The sequence below is a fragment of the Leguminivora glycinivorella genome, chromosome 4 (genome assembly GCF_023078275.1).
Source record: "Leguminivora glycinivorella isolate SPB_JAAS2020 chromosome 4, LegGlyc_1.1, whole genome shotgun sequence".
Taxonomy (NCBI): Eukaryota; Metazoa; Arthropoda; class Insecta; order Lepidoptera; family Tortricidae; genus Leguminivora; species Leguminivora glycinivorella.
Window position 1 is genome coordinate 28,159,286 of NC_062974.1, and position 20,395 is coordinate 28,179,680.

The 20,395-nt window shown below is 38.6% G+C and overlaps 3 protein-coding genes across 4 annotated transcripts; 2 read left to right on the forward strand and 1 right to left on the reverse strand.

The window, feature by feature from the left end:
* LOC125225057 (uncharacterized protein C19orf47 homolog) lies at positions 1-5,661 on the reverse strand. Its single transcript, XM_048128570.1, has 6 exons — positions 5,506-5,661; positions 5,093-5,264; positions 4,160-4,281; positions 3,527-3,617; positions 2,248-2,324; positions 1-2,124 (listed from the first exon to the last, which is right to left on the reverse strand). The coding sequence occupies exons 1-6, from the start codon at positions 5,531-5,533 to the stop codon at positions 1,541-1,543; spliced, it is 1,074 nt and encodes a 357-aa protein (XP_047984527.1). The 5' UTR covers positions 5,534-5,661; the 3' UTR covers positions 1-1,540.
* Positions 5,662-6,010: 349 nt separating this feature from the next.
* LOC125225063 (14 kDa phosphohistidine phosphatase-like) lies at positions 6,011-6,863 on the forward strand. 2 transcript variants are annotated; one of them, XM_048128580.1, is made up of 3 exons: positions 6,011-6,166; positions 6,300-6,496; positions 6,612-6,863. In XM_048128580.1, exons 1-3 carry the CDS (start codon positions 6,088-6,090, stop codon positions 6,804-6,806), a joined length of 471 nt encoding a protein of 156 aa, XP_047984537.1. In that variant the 5' UTR covers positions 6,011-6,087; the 3' UTR covers positions 6,807-6,863. The 2 variants fall into 2 exon arrangements, with proteins under 2 accessions (XP_047984537.1, XP_047984536.1); XM_048128579.1 differs by having other exon boundaries at positions 6,027-6,166; positions 6,297-6,496.
* A 279-nt stretch (positions 6,864-7,142) lies between these two features.
* LOC125225051 (2-(3-amino-3-carboxypropyl)histidine synthase subunit 2) lies at positions 7,143-20,379 on the forward strand. The gene is made up of 6 exons (XM_048128563.1): positions 7,143-7,355; positions 7,447-7,559; positions 7,954-8,171; positions 8,542-8,748; positions 9,759-10,012; positions 19,868-20,379. The coding sequence occupies exons 1-6, from the start codon at positions 7,212-7,214 to the stop codon at positions 20,297-20,299; spliced, it is 1,368 nt and encodes a 455-aa protein (XP_047984520.1). The 5' UTR covers positions 7,143-7,211; the 3' UTR covers positions 20,300-20,379.
* Positions 20,380-20,395: the final 16 nt, after the last annotated feature.

Genomic DNA, 20,395 nt, shown 5'->3' on the forward strand with positions numbered 1-20,395 from the left:
ACATTGTGTTAATTTATTGAGAACCAAACTATTTAGAAAATACAAAATGTCCTTCAGTAAACCTTACAACTAACATCCTATGTTAAACATTATAATAGCTGTACATTTCCAATTTAGTATGTAATGTAAAATTCAAATAAATGGCAGCCAATAGCTGGTCACAAACTTTACAATAAAATTGTAGAAGTATTTACAAGTCTCCTAACAAATAATATCGGTAGGTCACATTTTGATGACTTTGATTTTATGTTCTTCCACATAATTTAGCTTTTTTGGAAAAATATAAAGGATAGATTTTTTATTTGACTTCACGAACAATACACTTTGTCCAGTTTGCGTATATTCAAGCTTTCCAGTTTCTCATTTAGTTTTTTTTACTTTTGTTATAACTATAAAGGAAAAAAAACTAAACAAAGCTGTTCTAAGATACATTAATATAATAGGGTGAGTTATTAGTACAGTCGAGTTCATAAATATGTGTACATTTTTTACCTTATTGCATAGAGTTAAGGTGAAGAAATGTACACATATTTATGAACTCGACTGTATATTAAACATATTATGAAGAGGTGTTCAGTTAAATCTACACCTTTACATGAAGAAAGACATCTGAACACTTTCGTATTTTTAACTTCTGATGATTAGCAGAAACGTCTGCAATCGATGCCACTTTCGTATTTTTTAATAAAACGTTCTTATTTGTCATGCTAGTTCATACAGCGACTTGTACTGAGACTGACTGAAATAGTATGACAAATACAAACGTTTTCGTAAAAAATAAAAAGGAAAAGCTTTTCGCATTACATCTGTATCTATAATATTATGAGATTTATGAGCAAAGATGTTTAGATATTTTTGTCAGTGTGTGTAGATTTAACTGAACGCGACTACCTTTGAAACCTGTTTTGTACAGATATAAATTCGGTTAAAAAACAAATAGTAAGACTACTATTAGTACTATTACCAATAATAAAACTAAAACTGTTATTTCTTGAATTCCTGATTCAGTAAGATTTATTTATAGTAGAGATTCAAATTATACCTATAGAGATGTTCCCCTAGATAAGGAAATCTATCTTGATAATTGTGCAAATTATAACTATTACAAGATGTGATGAACAATAGAAATTAAACCTTAGGAGAGTTATGAAGCTATGATACACTTAATTAAAAAAAAACACACAAATGCAAAACATAAATTAACTTATTATATCACAACGACTAGGAAATGTATCCCAGACAAATATAATTCTATACGTAACTTACGTACAATTTCATATAATAAAAGATCTAGACGGTTCTATTTTGACGTCTAATCTGACCATTAGCATGCCAAGTGCCTGCACAATATTTGCAGGCACTAAATGTTTTTTTTATTTTATTTGCCTCTCTATACTTCACATATGCAAAAATCATGGTATTTTGCGTTCTCAGAAGATAAATGTTACAGTGCTAGGTTACAGCACCTGGAAATGTCCAAAAACCAAATTTCACTTCAATAAAAGTAACTTAGCACCAATGTCCAAGTTCACACTATACATTATACACCTAACCTCTTAAACACATTCTTCGTTATCGTTATATTATTACTCTGGACTGGCGCCGCGCTGACCCCATTCTTCACCCCCAAGCGAGCTTTCACACTAGAATTATCGACCACAGGCATAGATAACCGCCTCTCCGGTTTATTGAAAACTGTCTGCTTCGGCTGACTTTTCTGCACAAATCTAGGCTGTGTTTTCTGTACCGCTTCTATTTCTTTATATTCCACGTGATTTGAGAACTTTACTGATTTAGACTTAGTTACAGCTAGTTTCTCCTTAACGCTGACCGGTTGCTCATCAGCTCTCATAGTGCATGCTATTCTGCGAATGCTGTTCTTAGAGGTAGTGATTGTTACAGTTTTCGCAGCGGGTGGGCTTTTCAGTATGCCCTCATATTTCAAAGCGTCTTTTTGCACAGGCATGATTGGTTCGGAGTCATCTTTGGATCCGAGGCGAGCGAAGATGGGTTTGACATCTTTGGTGGCCACTGCAGTAGGTTTGACGAGTTTGAGTCTGGGTCCTGCGACTGCTGGGGCGTCCGTCTGTCCGAGTCTTGCGAACACCGTTTTCGTTTGTGTAACTAAAAAATAATTGAAGGTCAGAGTGAATATTTTACAGTGAGGAAACCAATTTGACAAGCAAGGTACGGATTTAGTTCCGGTGTAACGAGGTGATGAAGCCGCGATGTTTTGAAATTAATTACCTTCTGCGGCCGCGGGCTGCGGCGACGGCGACGCGAATCTGATGAGACGGGATTTCTTTACGTCTACTGTCTCTATCCTGAAATCAAACAAGGAACAAAATAAACTCGTCATTTTTGGTATCAAAACTATCTATAGAACAAATAGATGATGATATTCATAATTATTTGACTTACGTTATTAATAAGGTTCAATTTAAAACTACTTATCGAATATGCGGGTTTTCATCATATATGGCTCTCCTTCTCTAGAAAGCCACATATACAGGGTGTATTTTGCTCTGAGATTCCGTGGTCCTACGCGAAAATGATCTAACGAGACTTTCAAATCGATGAAAAATGGCATTTACAGATTTTGGAAAAAGCATACAGGGTGCGAGAAAAAGGGCATTTTTGACAAACTTTTTTTTTTGACGCTAATCGACCCCATTCCTACCCAGGATCAAAAGCTTGTTAAAATTTTCCGGCTAGAAAAGTCACAAATCGCGAAACTTTTCCCATACAATTTGTATGAAAAAAATTTTTTTTTCACGTGGTGTTTTTTTGATTTTTCCAAAATCTATAAATGCCATTTTTCATCAATTGGAAATCGAGGGATGGTCTCCTTAGACCATTTTCGCGTAGGACCATGGGATCTCATAGCTGCCCTTACTGACCCGCTATCAAAATACAGCCTGTATATTAGGTATATTGTAAATGTAACTGCACCTTCTATTAGCTTCAAATTTTATACACCGTTTACCCGTTTTACAGGAAATTTCATTAAAGTACGTTCTGCGAAGCGTTGCCCGCTCGCATCTCGATTCTCGATTGCTCGAACAAATACATATAAATGCTCAGATTACGCAGAAGTGTCAAAAATTCGGACGCTTTTCTGTATATTTCTTAGCAGTAACAGAAAAAATCTTTAATGTTTTTTTTTTATCTATGTTAAATATTCTTCTTTTCTTTATGTTTTGTGAGTTCTTACTTTTAGGCCTTTTGCTCTCTCTCTCTGCGGGTTTTTAACTATGTCACAATGGTTTCATCAATTTCATGACAATTTTTATATTGATGTATGAGCTACTCAAACGATGGGAGGACGAAATTATAACCACTGTAGGGCCTTTCTGGACTAGACTGGCCAGGCAGAGGAAATACTGGAAAGATCTGGAGGAGGCCTTTGCCAACACCAACAGGCACACTGAACTACACGACTACATCTAAACAAACAACCAAAAATACCAGACCGTTTTCAGAAGAAGAGGCTATATAATAGAATGAGCCATAATAGGAGACTCACCCTTCATCGCTCTTGCGTTTCTTCTGGTGCGTGGGCGACACGGCCGCCTCGCGGGCGTTGCGCGTGTAGTGCTCCAGCATGCGACTCGCGGCTGTATCAGTCATAAATTACTCATCACTATTTTAGTTTTTTATATACAGGACTTTTATTGTATTTTTGACAAAAAATCATGATTATAATGGAAAAGACTGGATTGTATTTCAGGTAAAATAAATGGACATTTAAAATATGTTTTAAGAATGAAATGTTTAGCCCTAAAATCTAAACTCATGACATGACATGCAAGACGATGGATGATAGGCCTTCCACGGTTGGTGTATCATATTTTTAAGTAACTGTGTGTCGTTATAATATTTTTTTGTAAATTGTATTTTTTTTGTCAATGTTAGTTTACTCGGTGTGTGTTATGCTGTAATGCCATGTAAACTTATTAAATAAATAAATAAATAAATTATATAGCACACAATTCCATACAAAATGTATGTATAAGGGTAAAAGTGTATCTACGATAACTTTTCAATTCAGAGCTAGCAGCTAAATTCCTATATTTGATTTCCAATTTTAATTTAAAATAGCGTCAGTTTTGCCAATTACGTCATTGAAGGATAGATAAGCAGAATATTATAGACTCACGGGACGAGGGTTTGTTCTGTGTGATAGTGGCGTGGCCGGTGATGGCAGCCACAGGGACCACATTAACAGTGCTGCCGAGCACCTTGTCGCGCGCCAGGTTTTCGTGCACTTGCTTCGCGTGTCTGTTGATGAGAATTGTGTCATAGTAACTTTATTTGGTCACTTAACCCTTCGAGCCCCAAGCATCTATATGTATTTACTTATATTTTACCGACATCATATGATGTCGCTGGGACTCGAAGGGTTAAGGAATGATTAAAAATTGCTTTTCATAACAGTGAAACCATTTGTTTCTCCTTCTTCAACATGTTTTGAACTTTATTGAAATTATTTGGTATTCATTTAATTCTTCAATGATGGATGAATGGTTGGTTGTTATATCTTGTTGTTAACATTAAGATTTTAACATGTATTAATTGTAAGTAGTGAACACAAGGAAAATATCCATGTTAGCAGACATTTATGCCTGTTATGCCAACTAGTCTGTTCGGAAAGTGAAAAGTCATGGAATGTATTAGGCCCCATACATTTCACGACTTCACTTTCCGGACAGACTCTGTACAAGTGAATGCTCTCAAATTACTAAATTCATCAACCATAGAAACAATATAGGCAAAAAGGTTAGCATCAAATCAGGCTAAGCCTGTTGTTGAAACCAATATTGTTACCTAAAAGCAGTAGTTTTAGTGGAACAATGAACATACAATCACACCTGTTTCCCAGAGGGGTCAGTAGAGATCACAAACTTCCATCTGCTACAATCCTGACAAACTACTTTCGCTTCAAACACTTTCATACATGCTCATTGGTTTTGAGTACTTCTGACCTGGCCTTTTTGTAATATTTCCTATTTTGGTTGAGAACAGTTCGCCTAGGTCTTCCACACATTGCTGATAATTCTGATTAATTCATCATAACTAGTTTAACACTCACCGCAGTATGGCAATAACATCTCCCATCCGAGTGATGCCCATGTCCCGCAAGTACTCCTTGTTCAGGTCCAGCAGCATGTCGTTCTGGATGCGGTTCTCCGCGAACGTCAGCGCGTACGACGCAGACACGTCCGACGGAATCCCTGCCGCCGTGAAGAAACTCACCCACATGCCTAAATCAACACAATTCAGTCAAAAACTTGGAAAAACACCACATGCAAAAAGAATAATTGTAATTTCAAAGTAGAAATGTGCTCATTGTAGTATTTAATGCGTGAAACCTGTAATAAACAACTGAAAAACACCTGATTAAATAGCATAATGTAAATAAACTCAATGAGTAATATGATACGGCCTTGCAAACTATTTTTTATAAGAACTTATTTACATTACAGATGTTAAATAGACACTTACTTGTAAGAGTTGAGTCCATTTTATTCATGGTTACTGGATTAAGAACAAACTTCAACAACAAATAGCCGTAAAGCTTCGATAAAGCTTATTTTATGCACTAGCGTAATCAGTAATCACTACCATCCAGCACCCATCCAGCTGCAGCCATTTTTATTTTTGACTTTTGATTATTGTTTTTTTTTTCTTGTCGGCATCATACTGAAAATAACTCTTGTTTATCAAAATTGTATATCAAATATGCTAATATAAAAACGACTATAAATGATACTAGTAAGAGTCAGTATAGCTTGGCAATATTTTGACATTTTTAAGGACCATTTATGTTTAACAGTGCACTGCTTTTGTTTTTCCGTTACAAGCAGGACACATGCGATATTTTCGGAAATAATGTTATACATAAATATAAATTTTATGAAATTTAAACCTGAAATATATTTTTTTATCATTATTTATAAATTTCTGGGGTGATTAGGGCAAGAATAAAGTCAATATGTAAGGCATTTTATTCCATTACGTTTCATTCCACCAAAACATATCAGTTGTCGTTGTCAAAACATGAAAAAAATCTTGTAGTTTTCACGAATGAAGATTCCTTCGTATTATTTAACAAATTTTAGAACTCTCTTTCTGTTTTCCAACCAAATCAAATTGTTAACATCTGGTAACGTATCCATTTCTTCTACAACCACCTTTGTCACTTTTATATCTGCGAAAATAATATATCGTTTCAAATCCTAACCTCTACCTGTTATTACCGCACTTATTAACTTAGTATTTTTATTTAATTGCAGCAGATCTAAAACAACTAAGCCTAGCCAGAAGCATGTCCGAATCGTTAAAAGCCGTACCAAAGGTGGACATAGATCCTTCCGGTGTATTCAAATACATTTTGATCAAAGTACATGGTAAGGAACAAAACAATCAAGAGCCTTCCATCACAATTGTAAGAGGCTACCAAAGGTGCAACTACCATTCGGATATCTATGATGAGGTAAATTACACTATTAGGTACTATTAAATGAATTTAAATTATCTAGTAATGATTGTATGTATTTCATGGTCATACTTGATACTAACTGAACTTATCTTCTTGATGTTTGCTTCAGGTACAAGAAAAACTACAACCGCTAGATTGTGAGCCTTTGGGAGGAGGCAGGATATCTCATGAGCCTGATAACAAGAAGATTCATATTTATGGCTACTCACAAGGCTATGGCAAAGCCGATCATGAAGAAGCTGCTAAACTTATCAAGGATGCTTACCCTTCATACACTATTACAATTAGTGATGAAGGTTACTAGGGCATGATTTTGTATTGTTTGTTAAGGTTTATTTAATAAAATTATCAGAAATCTGAATTTGCTTATTATCATTTGGCCTGTCATTTCAAACCACAATCAAACAACCAGAGAGAATCATACTGTATATAACCACGTACTATCACTCGAAATAATGGATGAGTATAACTTTAATTTTCCCACGAACCTAGAGAGTTTTCCTAGTTATTTGACTCAAAACTTGTGATTGCCAGACTATATTTTATGATTTTTATTGTATTGTTGGCTGCACTTCTATTGTTCAGTATTGTAATCGAAGGTATCTTATCTGTGACAATGCTAGTGACAGCAAACGTCATTTACGAGTTAGAGTGGTTGAGGTTATGTATGGCTTCGTATTATTCCATAGTATTATTGTTTTCGTAAATAATGGCTAACTTTACAACAGACGGGAAAATCTGTATTGAAAGAGAAATTGAAGTAACAAATAGTGATGGATACATCGACGATGTGGTGTCGCAGTTTGATATCATTCCAACGTGCAAATGGATCGAGGACAACAAATATGAAAGGGTAAGCTAAACCTGAGAATAAACACGAAATAATGAATAGATGCCCTTTGTGCCATTCTTGTGCAATAGATATTAAAAGAAATATTTTGTAGGTATGTTTGCAGTTCCCAGACGAGTTGTTGGGTGTCAGCGTGAAGATTTACGAGGAAATAAAGAACAGAGTTGATGTTGACTTGTACATTCTCGGAGACACGTCATATGCAAGGTAATAAACTCTGACTGCATTACTCTACCTCTTGTGTGAGTGAAACAAGGTTTACTAGATTTGTTTGGAGACTATTTTTACAGGCAGGTAGATCTATTCTAATTCAGTATCTAATTTTAATTTGCTTTGATGAGGATAGTTATAACACACTACATTTTAAACGTAGAACAAAATACTATCATTATGACAGTAGATACCACACAAGATATTGCTTTATGTACACACACACAGCATTGTGTACCCAAAGTGGAGAGCCATTGGGATTATGTAATTAAAAAAATCTTGTTTCACACGGTAAACTTGTTCTTATTCTTATACACATTTTCCAGTCAGTGCCATATATTCATTAGCTATTTAATAAATAATTTCCTTAAAAAATCCTTACCTACTCCAGCTGCTGTGTAGACACGGTAGCAGCCATGCATGTGAAAGGCGATGCCATCATCCACTACGGCCACAGCTGCTTCTCCAAGTGGAATATTCCGGTGTTCACGGTACTGCCTAAACAGAGTCTAAACGTGGAAGCTGCTTTGACAATGCTGAAGGAAAACCCCAGCTTTGTTGATGAGAAACTTTGCTTGTTTTATGATGCAGAGTTTTATCAATGTAAAGGTAAACAAAGTCCTGATGTAACTTTGATAGATTATGTGTGGAGTAAGAGTCACAGAACTCACAGAATTTCCTTTTTTCCAGGCAGACTAGATTTTGAATATCTATAAAAACAGAATCACTTCTGACATTGACCCACTAAAATGCTTATCAAGTCATCTTTTAATTTTTCAATATTAACATTGTGGTACTTGTAACTATTTTATTTTACCAAAAACTTTGTGACTTTGAAGGTGCAGGTTATTAAAAACATCTTTTTTTGGAAACACATTTTCATAACAATGCTTCAAAATTAAAACCATAATCATACATTTTGAGTCAACTGAAGTTATTTCTTAGCCACAATCTTAGAGCCGTATATCTATTTCCACAGAAAACCTGACAAAAGCCTGGTTCACACACTACCCCAACCACTACATAGCCGACATTTCTATAGAAGAGCAGGACCACAGGTTTCTGGGCAGAGTGGTCCGGGACGCGAGTGGCCAGGCGCATGCTAGTGAAGTCCTCAAGGACTGTGTCTGCATCTATTTGGGCTCGAAAGGACAAACATTGTTTAATTATACTATATCTGTTGCAGGTAAGAGATTTTCCCATATTCCTTTATTTATTTAAATCATAAACATGGATAGGCGTGAGTTGTCAGAATAGCAAGCCATGTAAGGTCCCAAATTTCCGACACCTTTCTATGTTAAAATCTTCATTGGAGTCCTAAAGTAGCAGAGATTAAGACGATACGGTAGGGGTCAATTCTCCATACAAACACTCTCGACTATTTCCTCCCTGGTTTTTGAAGATAGAGCAATGATTTTTTCAACACAGATTGTTATTATTTTTATCTGTGTCGGATCGTTTTGATTTTTTTGATATTCTGCTTTTTAAAGACTCTAGAGCCAATCAAAAATTTCCAAAAATGGCCTTTTTTATTGTGGCGCAAAAAAAGGTGTGATACTCAAGATTGGTAACAATTAACCAAAAAGGCTAAACGGTCCGACATAGATTAGTTCATTGTTATTCAGATTCTCAAATTTCGTTCCGATTGATTAAGTTTTGAAGGAGGAAAGAGTCGAGAGTGGAACCTCGATTTTAAAGATTTTTTTGAAATATCTTTTGACCGAGTTGTTCTTAATGGACAATTTTTTTTCGATAAATCTAGTTAATAACACTTGTATTTTTAACTGAAATTCCCAAGTTGAAAGGGGGGCTCCTTTCCATTTTAGCATTTTCGCTACCGTATCCTCTTAACAAATCTCAATTTTTGCGGCTATACACACTTATGAGCTTGACTTTGTGTTACCTCCACATCCTATTTGCTGAAAGAGCATCATGATCAAACTCACTTAGAATTGGAACTAGATTAGGCGATTAGAATACTTAAGTGCTTAAGGCTCGACGACCTTTTTCGATTGTATGTACCGTAACGTAAGTACGCGTACTTTAAAACCGCCGCGCATAGTCGTCGACGATCCAACCGGTTTGAAATCTTTAAGTACGCGTACTTGCTCGTAAGTCTATCACCCACTTTAAAGAAAGTTTTCTTTCGAATCATTGAGCTGGCATGTTTATTTTTTTTTACTTTTCATTCCACAGCAAAAGAATGGTATCTCCTAGACCCCGGCATAACCCTGTCCCGTATGGACGAAACCTCCTGGTTCAAGCGCCGTCGCTTCCTCGTGGAGAAGTGTAAGGACGCCACAGTGATCGGCATCCTGGTGTGCCAGCTCGGAGCCAACACCAAGGACATCATCTCGAGGCTAAAGCAGCTGTGCAAAGTTAATGGGAAGAAGAGTTACATCGTGTCTGTTGGCAAGCCCAATGTTGCTAAGTTGGCTAATTTTCCTGAGGTAAGTTGCTTTTATTAGAGGAATGGTAAATACAAATACAAAATACATACAATACTTGTTTTTGGTGTAGTGTAAAAATGTACGATAATAATAATAAAAAAATCGCATACCTACTTCAGACTGTCGCATTAGTACATGAAATACGATGCAACTGCGGAAAAATTAAGTTCGAAAAACGAGTAGCGATAAATCAAATCGACACGAGTTACGAATTTCCTTTTCGCGCGTGTATCATATGACATTTTTCAGTACAGGTGGCCCTCCGAAGTTTCGACCTGACAAGAAATGAACTACTTCTCGCACTAGTGCGTAAAAAAACCGGCCAAGTGCGAGTCGGACTCGCCCACCGAGGGTTCCGTACCTACAAAACTATTAGGTACTTTTACGTTACTCACATAAGTCTAAAGACTGGGCTAGGCTAGAAGTATAGGTTCTCTAATGAGCATAATAAAATTGTGTTTAGCGCCACCTCTCGACGAATTCGCGAACTAATTAGCACAGCTTGCGTGAGGTCTTTTATAATGTTAACCAAATTCAACATTTTTTATTTTATTTTAAAGTAGGTGTTTTATGTAAAATTTCGTACACTAAAGTTATCCAGCCGATAAAGTTCGTTTGTCCCTTTCTATCACACCAATACGTCGGAAAGGGACAACCGAACTTTATCGGCTTGATAACTTAGTGTACGTTTATGAATAACGGGGTGAGTATTACCGTACTGTAAAAATGTAATGTATACGGATTAATGAATTTAATATAGATAGGTAATTATTGATATGTGGCAAAACGAAGGAAATTGTTTACACCTTCGCAATAAGTATCTAATGATATTTTTTTAATTTACCATGTTACTTCACGTACCTACTTAGGTACTTATTTTAAAAACTCTAAAAATGTCTATTGAGTTTCTGTCGCAGACCACCATGTGGCTTCTGCATATTCTGCGCTGTGATAGAGTTGCCATAGTAGGTATGTATATATTGTATAATAGGCAACAAGAGGCAAAAAACATATTGTGCTAAAATATTTAAAATACCTACAGTCATTTCCGAAACGTGTGAATTCATGTCAATACTTTCTTTTATCAGTAATATTACACGGAGTAGGTAAACGTTTCGTGGCAGCGGCAGCGCACACTGCAGAGAGCGCACGTGGACACCGGCGCGGCGCCACAGAATATATAATAGCACAAGTAAAGAAGGCCCACTGCTTTGATGTTTCCGAAATGCCGCCTTTTTAAATACCTACAACATTCTTACAAAGAAACGAGCCGCACGTGCGCGGCGTCCGGTGATAGGGTTACCAATGGATCCAAACGAATTAATACTCACATCTCACATTAAATGTTATATTATTATATTCAAGTCTTGAGTACTTTCTAGGTATATACGCTGTATTTATATATTTTTGTTCAAGGTTCCAACATCACAAGCCTTATTGAACTTTTCCGTGGGACTTAATCAGTAGTAGATCTGTATAAGAATATCTTTTGGTATTTATTTTATTCAATATGTCTATTTAATTAAGTATTATTAGCCATTCCACCCGCGGACATCGCTTAAAAAACCTCGCGACGTAAAGTAACAATAGAAAGTGCGAACGTGCATTCCGTGAGAATGTGCGCCACCCCTGAGTAGGCCGCGAACTCGCGGCCACAGCTCGCGGCCGCCAGGATATACTTGTAGCGCGGCGATAGGATAGCGGAGTGAGCCGCCCCTGGCGGCGCCAGCGGACGCGTCTGTGTGCGTGAGCTAGGTATGCATACAACTTCAACTGCTGTAGGCACCGCCCCCCCCCCTCAGCGCGTCCTCTGCGGCGCGGCGATAATCACCTAGCCCTAAGGCCCTGGTTTCTCTGGCCCGTCACACGCGCCCGGCGGCGTTTGGATGTGATGTGAGCCGCGTGTGCCGCTGTGCCACACGCTGTCGGTCGCGGGTGCGTGGGTTTTCTGACCCTTGGTCACCCGTCGTCGGCGACGGAACTCAGAAGCTCTGGTAGACTGATTTTTGAACTGTTGTGTTGTGCTCTGATCAAAATGAATGCAAAAATACTTACATTGTAATTCTTAGAGGAAGAAGATTATACGCGACTTAATCCGTTTCCATATAAATATTGATATTACCCAAAAAAAGAGACAGTCAAACGATATTTTTGTATGAAACCGGCAAAAAGAAAGTGAAATTTTTAACTTGGTACTCAAACACTTGCATTGTAGTAAAGAAAAATTTACATCATATATTCGATTCAGTATATCGAAAACAGTTCACAGAAGTACAATTCATCCATTGAATTACTATGTACTAACATACTAGAAATTACACCCCAAACAAAGTCTGTGCTCCGGCCGGCACCGCGCGGCGCATGCGTGGGGAGGTACCGTGTCATACTCATACTCATTTATTTATAATATTGTTACATATTACACGTCACAATTGATTTAGGTACATAATTATTATATGGTATATTAAAATTAAAATTAGAGTAAGACGACCAATGACCACCTAGACGCGACACTCTTAGTGTAGACCTTTTTTTATACTTTTTGTAAAATACTAACCCCCTTATTCATAAACGCACACTAAAGTTATCAAGCCGATAAAGTTCGTTTGTCCCTTTTCGGCGTATTGGTGTGATAGAAATGTGATTATGTTAAATTATGAATAAGGGGGTAAGTAGTTTAATTTTAGCACTATCATACATTGTGCTATGTTTAAGTTCTACTAAGTGAAACAAAAATACATTATTGATTTTTTTCATATACCTACTTTAATTGCCCTTGAAGAAAATCATAGGTTATTATTGTATGAAAATATCGATTGCAACTCGTGTTAGAACTGTGTAGTATTCATAATTATAACGTGAAATAAATTTAACATTTCTCTTTTATATATTACAAACAGAATATAATCACAATTACTATACTTCATTACCTACATGTCAAGTCTGTGCGATTATGATGCGATTAATCTATGATTTCGTTCAACAAAATGGCAGCGATAGCTTCGCGTTTGAGGAGCGCGTCCCTTCATTGAAATAATTACTTAAATAAAGATCGATTAACATAGCGTGTATACTAACCGATGCAGCGGTGTTTATTCAGGCATCAAGCAGTTTCTAGGTCCTGTACCTAAAAAGACAGCCCCTCTTAAAGAGTTGGATGGCACTGTCATTACAGATAGCCGCCGTCAACTCGGACGATGGGTGGAACATTACACCGAGCTCTATTCGAATCCGGTTGCTATTGACTCAGGGGCCTTACTTCACACGCCAAAGTTAGGAACCTGGTTCGGACTAGATGCACCACCCACTTTAGAGGAATTTCACAAGGCTGTCAAGCAGCTGAAACGTGGAAAGAGTCCAGGCAGTGATGGCGCTCAAGCCGACGTCGTAAAGCTCGAGTGTGTGGTTGTGTTTAAGTTCTACTAAGTGAAACAAAAATACATTATTGATTTTTTTCATATACCTACTTTAATTGCCCTTGAAGAAAATCATAGGTTATTATTGTATGAAAATATCGATTGCAACTCGTGTTAGAACTGTGTAGTATTCATAATTATAACGTGAAATAAATTTAACATTTCTCTTTTATATATTACAAACAGAATATAATCACAATTACTATACTTCATTACCTACATGTCAAGTCTGTGCGATTATGATGCGATTAATCTATGATTTCGTTCAACAAAATGGCAGCGATAGCTTCGCGTTTGAGGAGCGCGTCCCTTCATTGAAATAATTACTTAAATAAAGATCGATTAACATAGCGTGTATACTAACCGATGCAGCGGTGTTTATTCAGGCATCAAGCAGTTTCTAGGTCCTGTACCTAAAAAGACAGCCCCTCTTAAAGAGTTGGATGGCACTGTCATTACAGATAGCCGCCGTCAACTCGGACGATGGGTGGAACATTACACCGAGCTCTATTCGAATCCGGTTGCTATTGACTCAGGGGCCTTACTTCACACGCCAAAGTTAGGAACCTGGTTCGGACTAGATGCACCACCCACTTTAGAGGAATTTCACAAGGCTGTCAAGCAGCTGAAACGTGGAAAGAGTCCAGGCAGTGATGGCGCTCAAGCCGACGTCGTAAAGCTCGAGTGTGTGGGTCCGCTCCTTCATAGTCTGTTGAGGAAATGCTGGGAGGAAGGAAAATTTCCACAAGATTATGCGCGATTCTAATATCGTCACACTGTACAAGGGGAAGGGAGACCGTGGTGATTGCAACAATTACCGGGGAATCTCTCTCCTTAATATTGTAGGCAAGTTATTTGGTCGAGTAGTACTGTCAAGATTACAGCAACTTGCTAATCGCGTATATCCCGAAAGTCAGTGTGGATTCCGTTCCCAGCGTTCCACGACAGACATGATCTTTACACTTCGGCAAATCCAGGAAAAGTGTAGAGAACAGAGGACACCATTGGTTGTTGCATTCGTTGATTTGAATAAAGCCTTCGACACGGTCAGCCGTGAAGGTCTTTATGCTGTACTGGAACACATCGGATGCCCACCAAATCTCTTGAGACTTATAGAGTCTTTTCACGAGGGTATGCGGGGAGCAGTGGTGTTCGACGGCGATGTGTCTGACCCGTTCTCTGTGCGTCGAGGTGTTCGGCAAGGCTGTGTCCTTGCACCTACCCTGTTTGGTATATTCTTCTCGTTGCTGCTCAAAACTGCTTTTGGCGACAACCAACAGGGTATCCATCTGCATACAAGAGCTGACGGTAAACTGTACAACGTTTCCTTGCTAAAATCTAAACGAAAGCGAGACGACTTATTCGTTGACAGTTTGCTGTTTGCCGACGACGCAGCCTTCGTCGCCACATCGCAGTCAGAGCTCCAGAGTATTATGGATAAGTTTTCCCGTGCCTGTGCCCTGTTCTCTATGTCCATCAATCCCCGGAAAACTGTTGTGCTGGCTCAAGGGTGCGCGGAAACACCGATGATAATGTTGGATGGCGCTCCGCTGGAGTCAGTCGACAAGTTTTGTTACCTCGGGTCGACAATAGCTAATAACCTTTCTCCGGATGTAGAAATCGACGTTCGAATCGGAAAAGCCGCGACGATGTTTGGGAAGTTGAGTACAAGAGTATGGCAAAATAAACACCTAACAAGGAAAACTAAGACAATAGTCTATCAAACCTGCATCCTAAGCATACTCTTGTACGGGGCTGAGACTTGGATATCGTACGCCAAGCACGAGCGTCGACTCAACGCATTCCACATGCGCTGCATCCGGAATATTTTAGGCATAAATTGGAAAGACAAGGTCACGAACGAGAGGGTGCTTGAGATTGCTCAGCTGCCCAGCCTCTATGCGCTGCTAAAGCAGAGACGCTTGCGCTGGCTGGGGCGTGTGCATCGAATGCAACCTGCTCGTTTGCCACGGCGTGTCATGCTTGGTGCCATAGCTGATGCCAAAAGGAACGTTGGTCGGCCAATGTTACGTTATAAAGATTGCACCAAACGTGACATGCACGCATTTGGCATCCCGGTCCACACATGGGAAAAGCTTGCCGAGGACAGGGACAAACTGGTATTCGACGGACGCAAAATCCACGACAACTCTTGGTTTGCGACACTCGCAAGCAAGCGCGCCAAGCGTCATCAGCGCGATACGTGTTCGTCGAGTGCACACTTCACCTGCCCGAGTTGTGGTCGTGTTTGTCGCTCCCGTATTGGCTTACATAGTCATGAAAAACGATGTCGCCCCTCTTGACACTGCTTCTGTAGTCTGTTATAGACTTTGAGGCCGATTATACTAACCGATTAAATGTGACACGTCAGTTTTATTCGATTTTCTCGTATGGCTTAAACAGCATCTTGTTGCGCAGGAAGGCATTTTTACATTTTATTTGTGTGCAGGCAGAAACATAAGTCCAATGAACTTATGTTTGTAGCGCAAACGTTTTGCTCGCAGTGTCCTCTCTAGTATTACCTCAATGAGTTCATCATTATCTTTAGTCATGGGGTCTCATCCGGAACAGTGCAAAATTATTTCCAAATAGAAGTCATAGATGGCGCTAAGTGTCACGATTGACGATTATTATTTTTTTATCAACTAGATTTAAAGGTATTTGAAGCGTCATAAATTAAGTACATTATAAATTAAATACAAACATCGATGACAACACAAATTTAATGCATTATTTTAGAAATTTTCAAAGAAATAATATCACGTAATATATTGCTACTGACTATGACGCAACAACGTGAACAACCTGCGCGCGACAGTATCGAGCTACCTAAATTTTATTGCATATTGTCACTAGATGGAGCTGCCACTATCTACAGTATACTGCCAACGAAATGGTGCGATTGTGTGCGTTCCGTTCATTGAGTTATATGTACTACGTACTATAGGCGACGTTGCCAGACGGAAACTCTGCACAAGCTGACAGATGCGCGGAGTGCGCGAAGCGGTAATTTACGCGTAGAGTAGTAAGTCCACCATCAGATGTGACACATTATTATATTCCGCCTGTCAAAATTATTTATTTATTTATTTACAACTTAAAAAATACAAAGTAAGCGATCACTGCCGCCCATGGACACCCGAAACACCAGGGGTGTTGGAGGTGCGTTGCCGGCCTTTAAGATGGGTGTACGCTCTTTTCTTGAAGATTTATCTTCTTCTTTAAAATACAAATATATACTTATATATATATAATAATATATATATATAGTGCGGTCAGTTTTTTTGGACAAAGCGTATCCATTGTTCTCTTTTTTCATGACCAGGCCAAAGAAAACAGCAAAAAGTGAGCGTGCTAAAAATACAATTTTACTCAATAACTATTAACAATCAATAAACAAATTAACTTTTTTTTATATTATAGTAACATAATTCATAAAGTAGTAAGTAGTTACCTAATAATTTTCCAAATTGAAATAAATATATTTCGCAAATCTATTAGAGGTGAAACACATTAGTAGGAACAATGAAAATGGCACATCTGCGTGGTTAACTTTTTAGTCTATGATTGCGTCACCAAAATCGCGGAAGCCTCGCTCCCGCTCGCGTGTTCGTAGAATATTCAGCTGTCGTGTCGGCCGATAATATTTGTTTGTGTGCGTTAATAATGTAGGTATACGTTTGTAGTAGTGTGCGTGACAAAAATGTCGTCTATTAAACAGCTGCCAATGATCGAAATTCAAATTAGTTGAACAATTTCCATTGAAAAAAAAAGTTTGTAATGCATCGGTCCGAATTGCGGATACTAGTTTTATCATCTTTTAGTAGATATAATTGAATGTAAAATTATTTATTTTGCCTGACACTCTTGAGTATTTTTTTATGCCGTTATTTTAATTTTACAATATAATATTTGGAATATAGTGCTTTATAATTATTAAATATAAAACATTTTTTAAATACTTTTTGATACAAAATCATACTTCATTGATTTGGAACAACGCTTTTTATCGGACCTACATCCGACACTATCGGAAGCGTTTATCGGATGTAGGATGTCGATCTGACACCCGATATCGGATCGGATAATGTGAAAACGGCCTAAGCATTCACCGTTAGTGCGTTTTCACATTATCCGATCCGATATCGGATGTAGGACCGATATCCCATACACTGAAGCCGCCATCTTTGATTTTTGCCTTTGAAATCCTTCCGACATTTGCCACATGCACGACCGATGCGATGCATGCGAAATCAAACCTTATCGATATGGAAGTATGAGACGCGACGATTGCCGACTGGCTAGGATTTCCGAACGCACACGAATGCGCGCTCGGTCGCCGATCTGCGGCGGAGTGGGCCAAGACCTCGACGCGACGCCGTCAGCAACTAAGTACTACCTAGGTACTTATAAATAGTCAAGAGCGTTTGTATGGAGAATTAACTCCTCCTGTATCGTCTTAAGGATGAAATGTAATAATATTCATTTCTATATTTCTAAGTAACTACGCGCCTGCTTTCGAGTGCTTTAAATTTTAACAAATCAATGCATCCTTTGGTCGGGGGCTGGGGCCTCTCAACTCAAGGTCGCCGGCGCGCGGCGCCGTGGTCGCGGGGCGCGGGGCGTGGGGTGCGGGGTGGGGCGCCGCGGATCTCGTTCATTCAATTCCGCTTGCATGTGTTGCGGACAGAGCGAGTATATTATACGTACGCGGCGAGCACACATACAAGCCGCACGGCAACGCCATCTAGTAATGTTCGACTTTAAACGTCCATGTGACGTTATAGGTTTAGTGCGTGATAGCTAAAACAGATGTCGCAAGATGTTGCAGTTTGATGACTATTTCGACGTAGGATACTGATAAGAGTTTTGTTGGCCACGCGTGGCTACTAGCGCCATCTAGCTCTTTGAATGTGGATTAAATTTAGCCTACAGGTCTAGAATACTTAGGACGGTGCCCATTTTTAGTATGGGATTAGGTATCTGTACTAGTATTATTTGATCTGTGCTTTAGTGAAGTCAGTCATTTTCCATATCAAGACGCCACCCGCCGTCCGTTGCTATTGTACAAAACGAATACAGACCGTCGCGTGCGGCGTGTGACCTTCGCCCGTCGAACCACCCGCCGCCGGCAACGTTTCAAAGAAACCACCCTCAAACATTTCCGAACAAAACATTCGAACGTCGTCAGTCGCGGACCCGCGTATAAAACCACAAAACGTTCTATGAACATTGGTCAAGTGCGAGTCGGTTTTCGACTTTTCCATACAAAGAACTCATGAGCGCCTGAACGACTGTGATGGCAAAGTTAACTTTTCGCACTTTCAAGACTACGTATATATCTCGGAAACGATAAGAGATAGAGCAAATTGGACTTCAGATTTGGGCTGTCGTTGGTACAAATGCTATGTTTTCGTCAACAGAGACCTTTTTTTGGACCGATTTGAACAAAATTTTGCTCAGTCCACTTACAAACGGTCTTAAGCGCCTCCTTTTTAGTAGGAACTTAAGTCATTTTGGCAAACGAAAAAAAAAATTGAACAATTTCTAAAAAGAATAAGACAGAAATGAATTTCTTTCTACCTGTCCATCACGCTTACAAAATTTTAAGACGTTTAGTAACTGCTTGCAGCGTCAGTGGGTGAAAATCTTAATTTGAGTTTTTTTCTCGTAAGTCCGACTTACGCTTGACTGTAGATTTCTAATAGGTTTTCCTGTAATCTACAGGTAGAGGGCTATCTCGTGTATTTTTTTGAAAATTTTACGCTAAGTAGTTTCGGAGATAAGGGGGGGGAATGGTCATTTTTTGTCTATTTTCTTAAATTACTTCTAAAATACCAAAATTAAAAATTAAAAAAAAATATATTTCAAATGCTCATAAAATGCTCTTTCATTTCATATATAACACAATATAGTTTTAATAACTTTGATTTTTAATTTTCAAGTTTACCCCCCAAAAGTGACCCCTATGATAAAATTTCATTTAATTAAATTACATGTCCGTCTTTGGGCCACAGGTTTACATACGTGTGCCAAATTTCAAGTAAATCGGTCCAGTAGTTTCGGAGAAATCGGCTGTAACAGAGGGACAGACAGACACACGAGTGATCCTATAAGGGTTCCGTTTTTCCTCTTTGAGGTACGGAACCCTAAAAAGCGCCATCTGTACTGAAATAGTACATTACGATACAAGTGCGTAAAAAAGGAAGTTCGAAACGAGTGGAGATAAAGTAAAAGTATTAAAACACGACCGAAGGGAGTATTTTAAATCGACACGAGTTACGAATTTCGCACGTGTATCGTACGACGTTTTTCAGTATAGATGGCCCTCCGAAGTTTCGACCTGACAAATGATGAACCACTTCTCGCACTAGTGCGTAAAAAAAACACCATCTGTACTAAAAATATTTACTACAGAATAATCATTGTTTCTTTTCAGATTGACATCTACGTAATGGTAGCCTGCCCTGAAAACGATCTCTACAGCAACCGCGACTTCTACAAACCCATAGTGTACCCGTTTGAGCTGGAAGTTGCTCTCAACTCCAACAGAGAGCCTTATTTCACCACCCACGTCACCGATTACGGAGACCTACTCCCTGGTAGAAAATACTACTGTGATATTGACCATGTGAAAGAATTGACAGATGTAAGTCTAATAACAGGAAAAATCAGAGAGACTAAACTGAACCATGATGGAAACGGCATGGAATTAGAAGCAAAAACCAACTGGGCATTAGAGAACATTGGGCAGAATTTACAAGAGCGCTCCTGGCAGGGACTGGAGCAGAAACTGGGCGAGACTGAAGTGAAACTAGCGGAGCAGGGAAGGAAGGGCATACCGTTGCAGTACAGCAATGAGCCGGAGTGATTTTTAATTGATATATTTTTATTATTTACAGTACAAAGGGTTTTAGTCTATGACGTTGTAATAAATAATGAAAGAAATTAGTTTGTGTTTATATAA

What these genes read in the sequence shown, in the direction of transcription:
- LOC125225057 (XM_048128570.1), bottom strand. Translation starts at nt 5,533, where the DNA reads ATGAATAAAATGGACTCAACTCTTACAA. An exon ending in AATGGACTCAACTCTTACAA is followed by an intron (nt 5,265 to 5,505) that starts GTAAGTGTCTAT and finishes GTGTTGATTTAG; the next exon opens with GCATGTGGGTGAGTTTCTTC. An exon ending in GATGTTATTGCCATACTGCG is followed by an intron (nt 4,282 to 5,092) that starts GTGAGTGTTAAA and finishes TCTCATCAACAG; the next exon opens with ACACGCGAAGCAAGTGCACG.
- LOC125225063 (XM_048128579.1), top strand. Translation starts at nt 6,088, where the DNA reads ATGAAGATTCCTTCGTATTATTTAACAAATTTTAGAACTCTCTTTCTG. An exon ending in AATCAAATTGTTAACATCTG is followed by an intron (nt 6,167 to 6,296) that starts GTAACGTATCCA and finishes ATTTAATTGCAG; the next exon opens with CAGATCTAAAACAACTAAGC. An exon ending in ATTCGGATATCTATGATGAG is followed by an intron (nt 6,497 to 6,611) that starts GTAAATTACACT and finishes TGTTTGCTTCAG; the next exon opens with GTACAAGAAAAACTACAACC.
- LOC125225051 (XM_048128563.1), top strand. Translation starts at nt 7,212, where the DNA reads ATGGCTAACTTTACAACAGACGGGAAAATCTGTATTGAAAGAGAAATT. An exon ending in GGAGACACGTCATATGCAAG is followed by an intron (nt 7,560 to 7,953) that starts GTAATAAACTCT and finishes TACCTACTCCAG; the next exon opens with CTGCTGTGTAGACACGGTAG. An exon ending in AGTTGGCTAATTTTCCTGAG is followed by an intron (nt 10,013 to 19,867) that starts GTAAGTTGCTTT and finishes GTTTCTTTTCAG; the next exon opens with ATTGACATCTACGTAATGGT.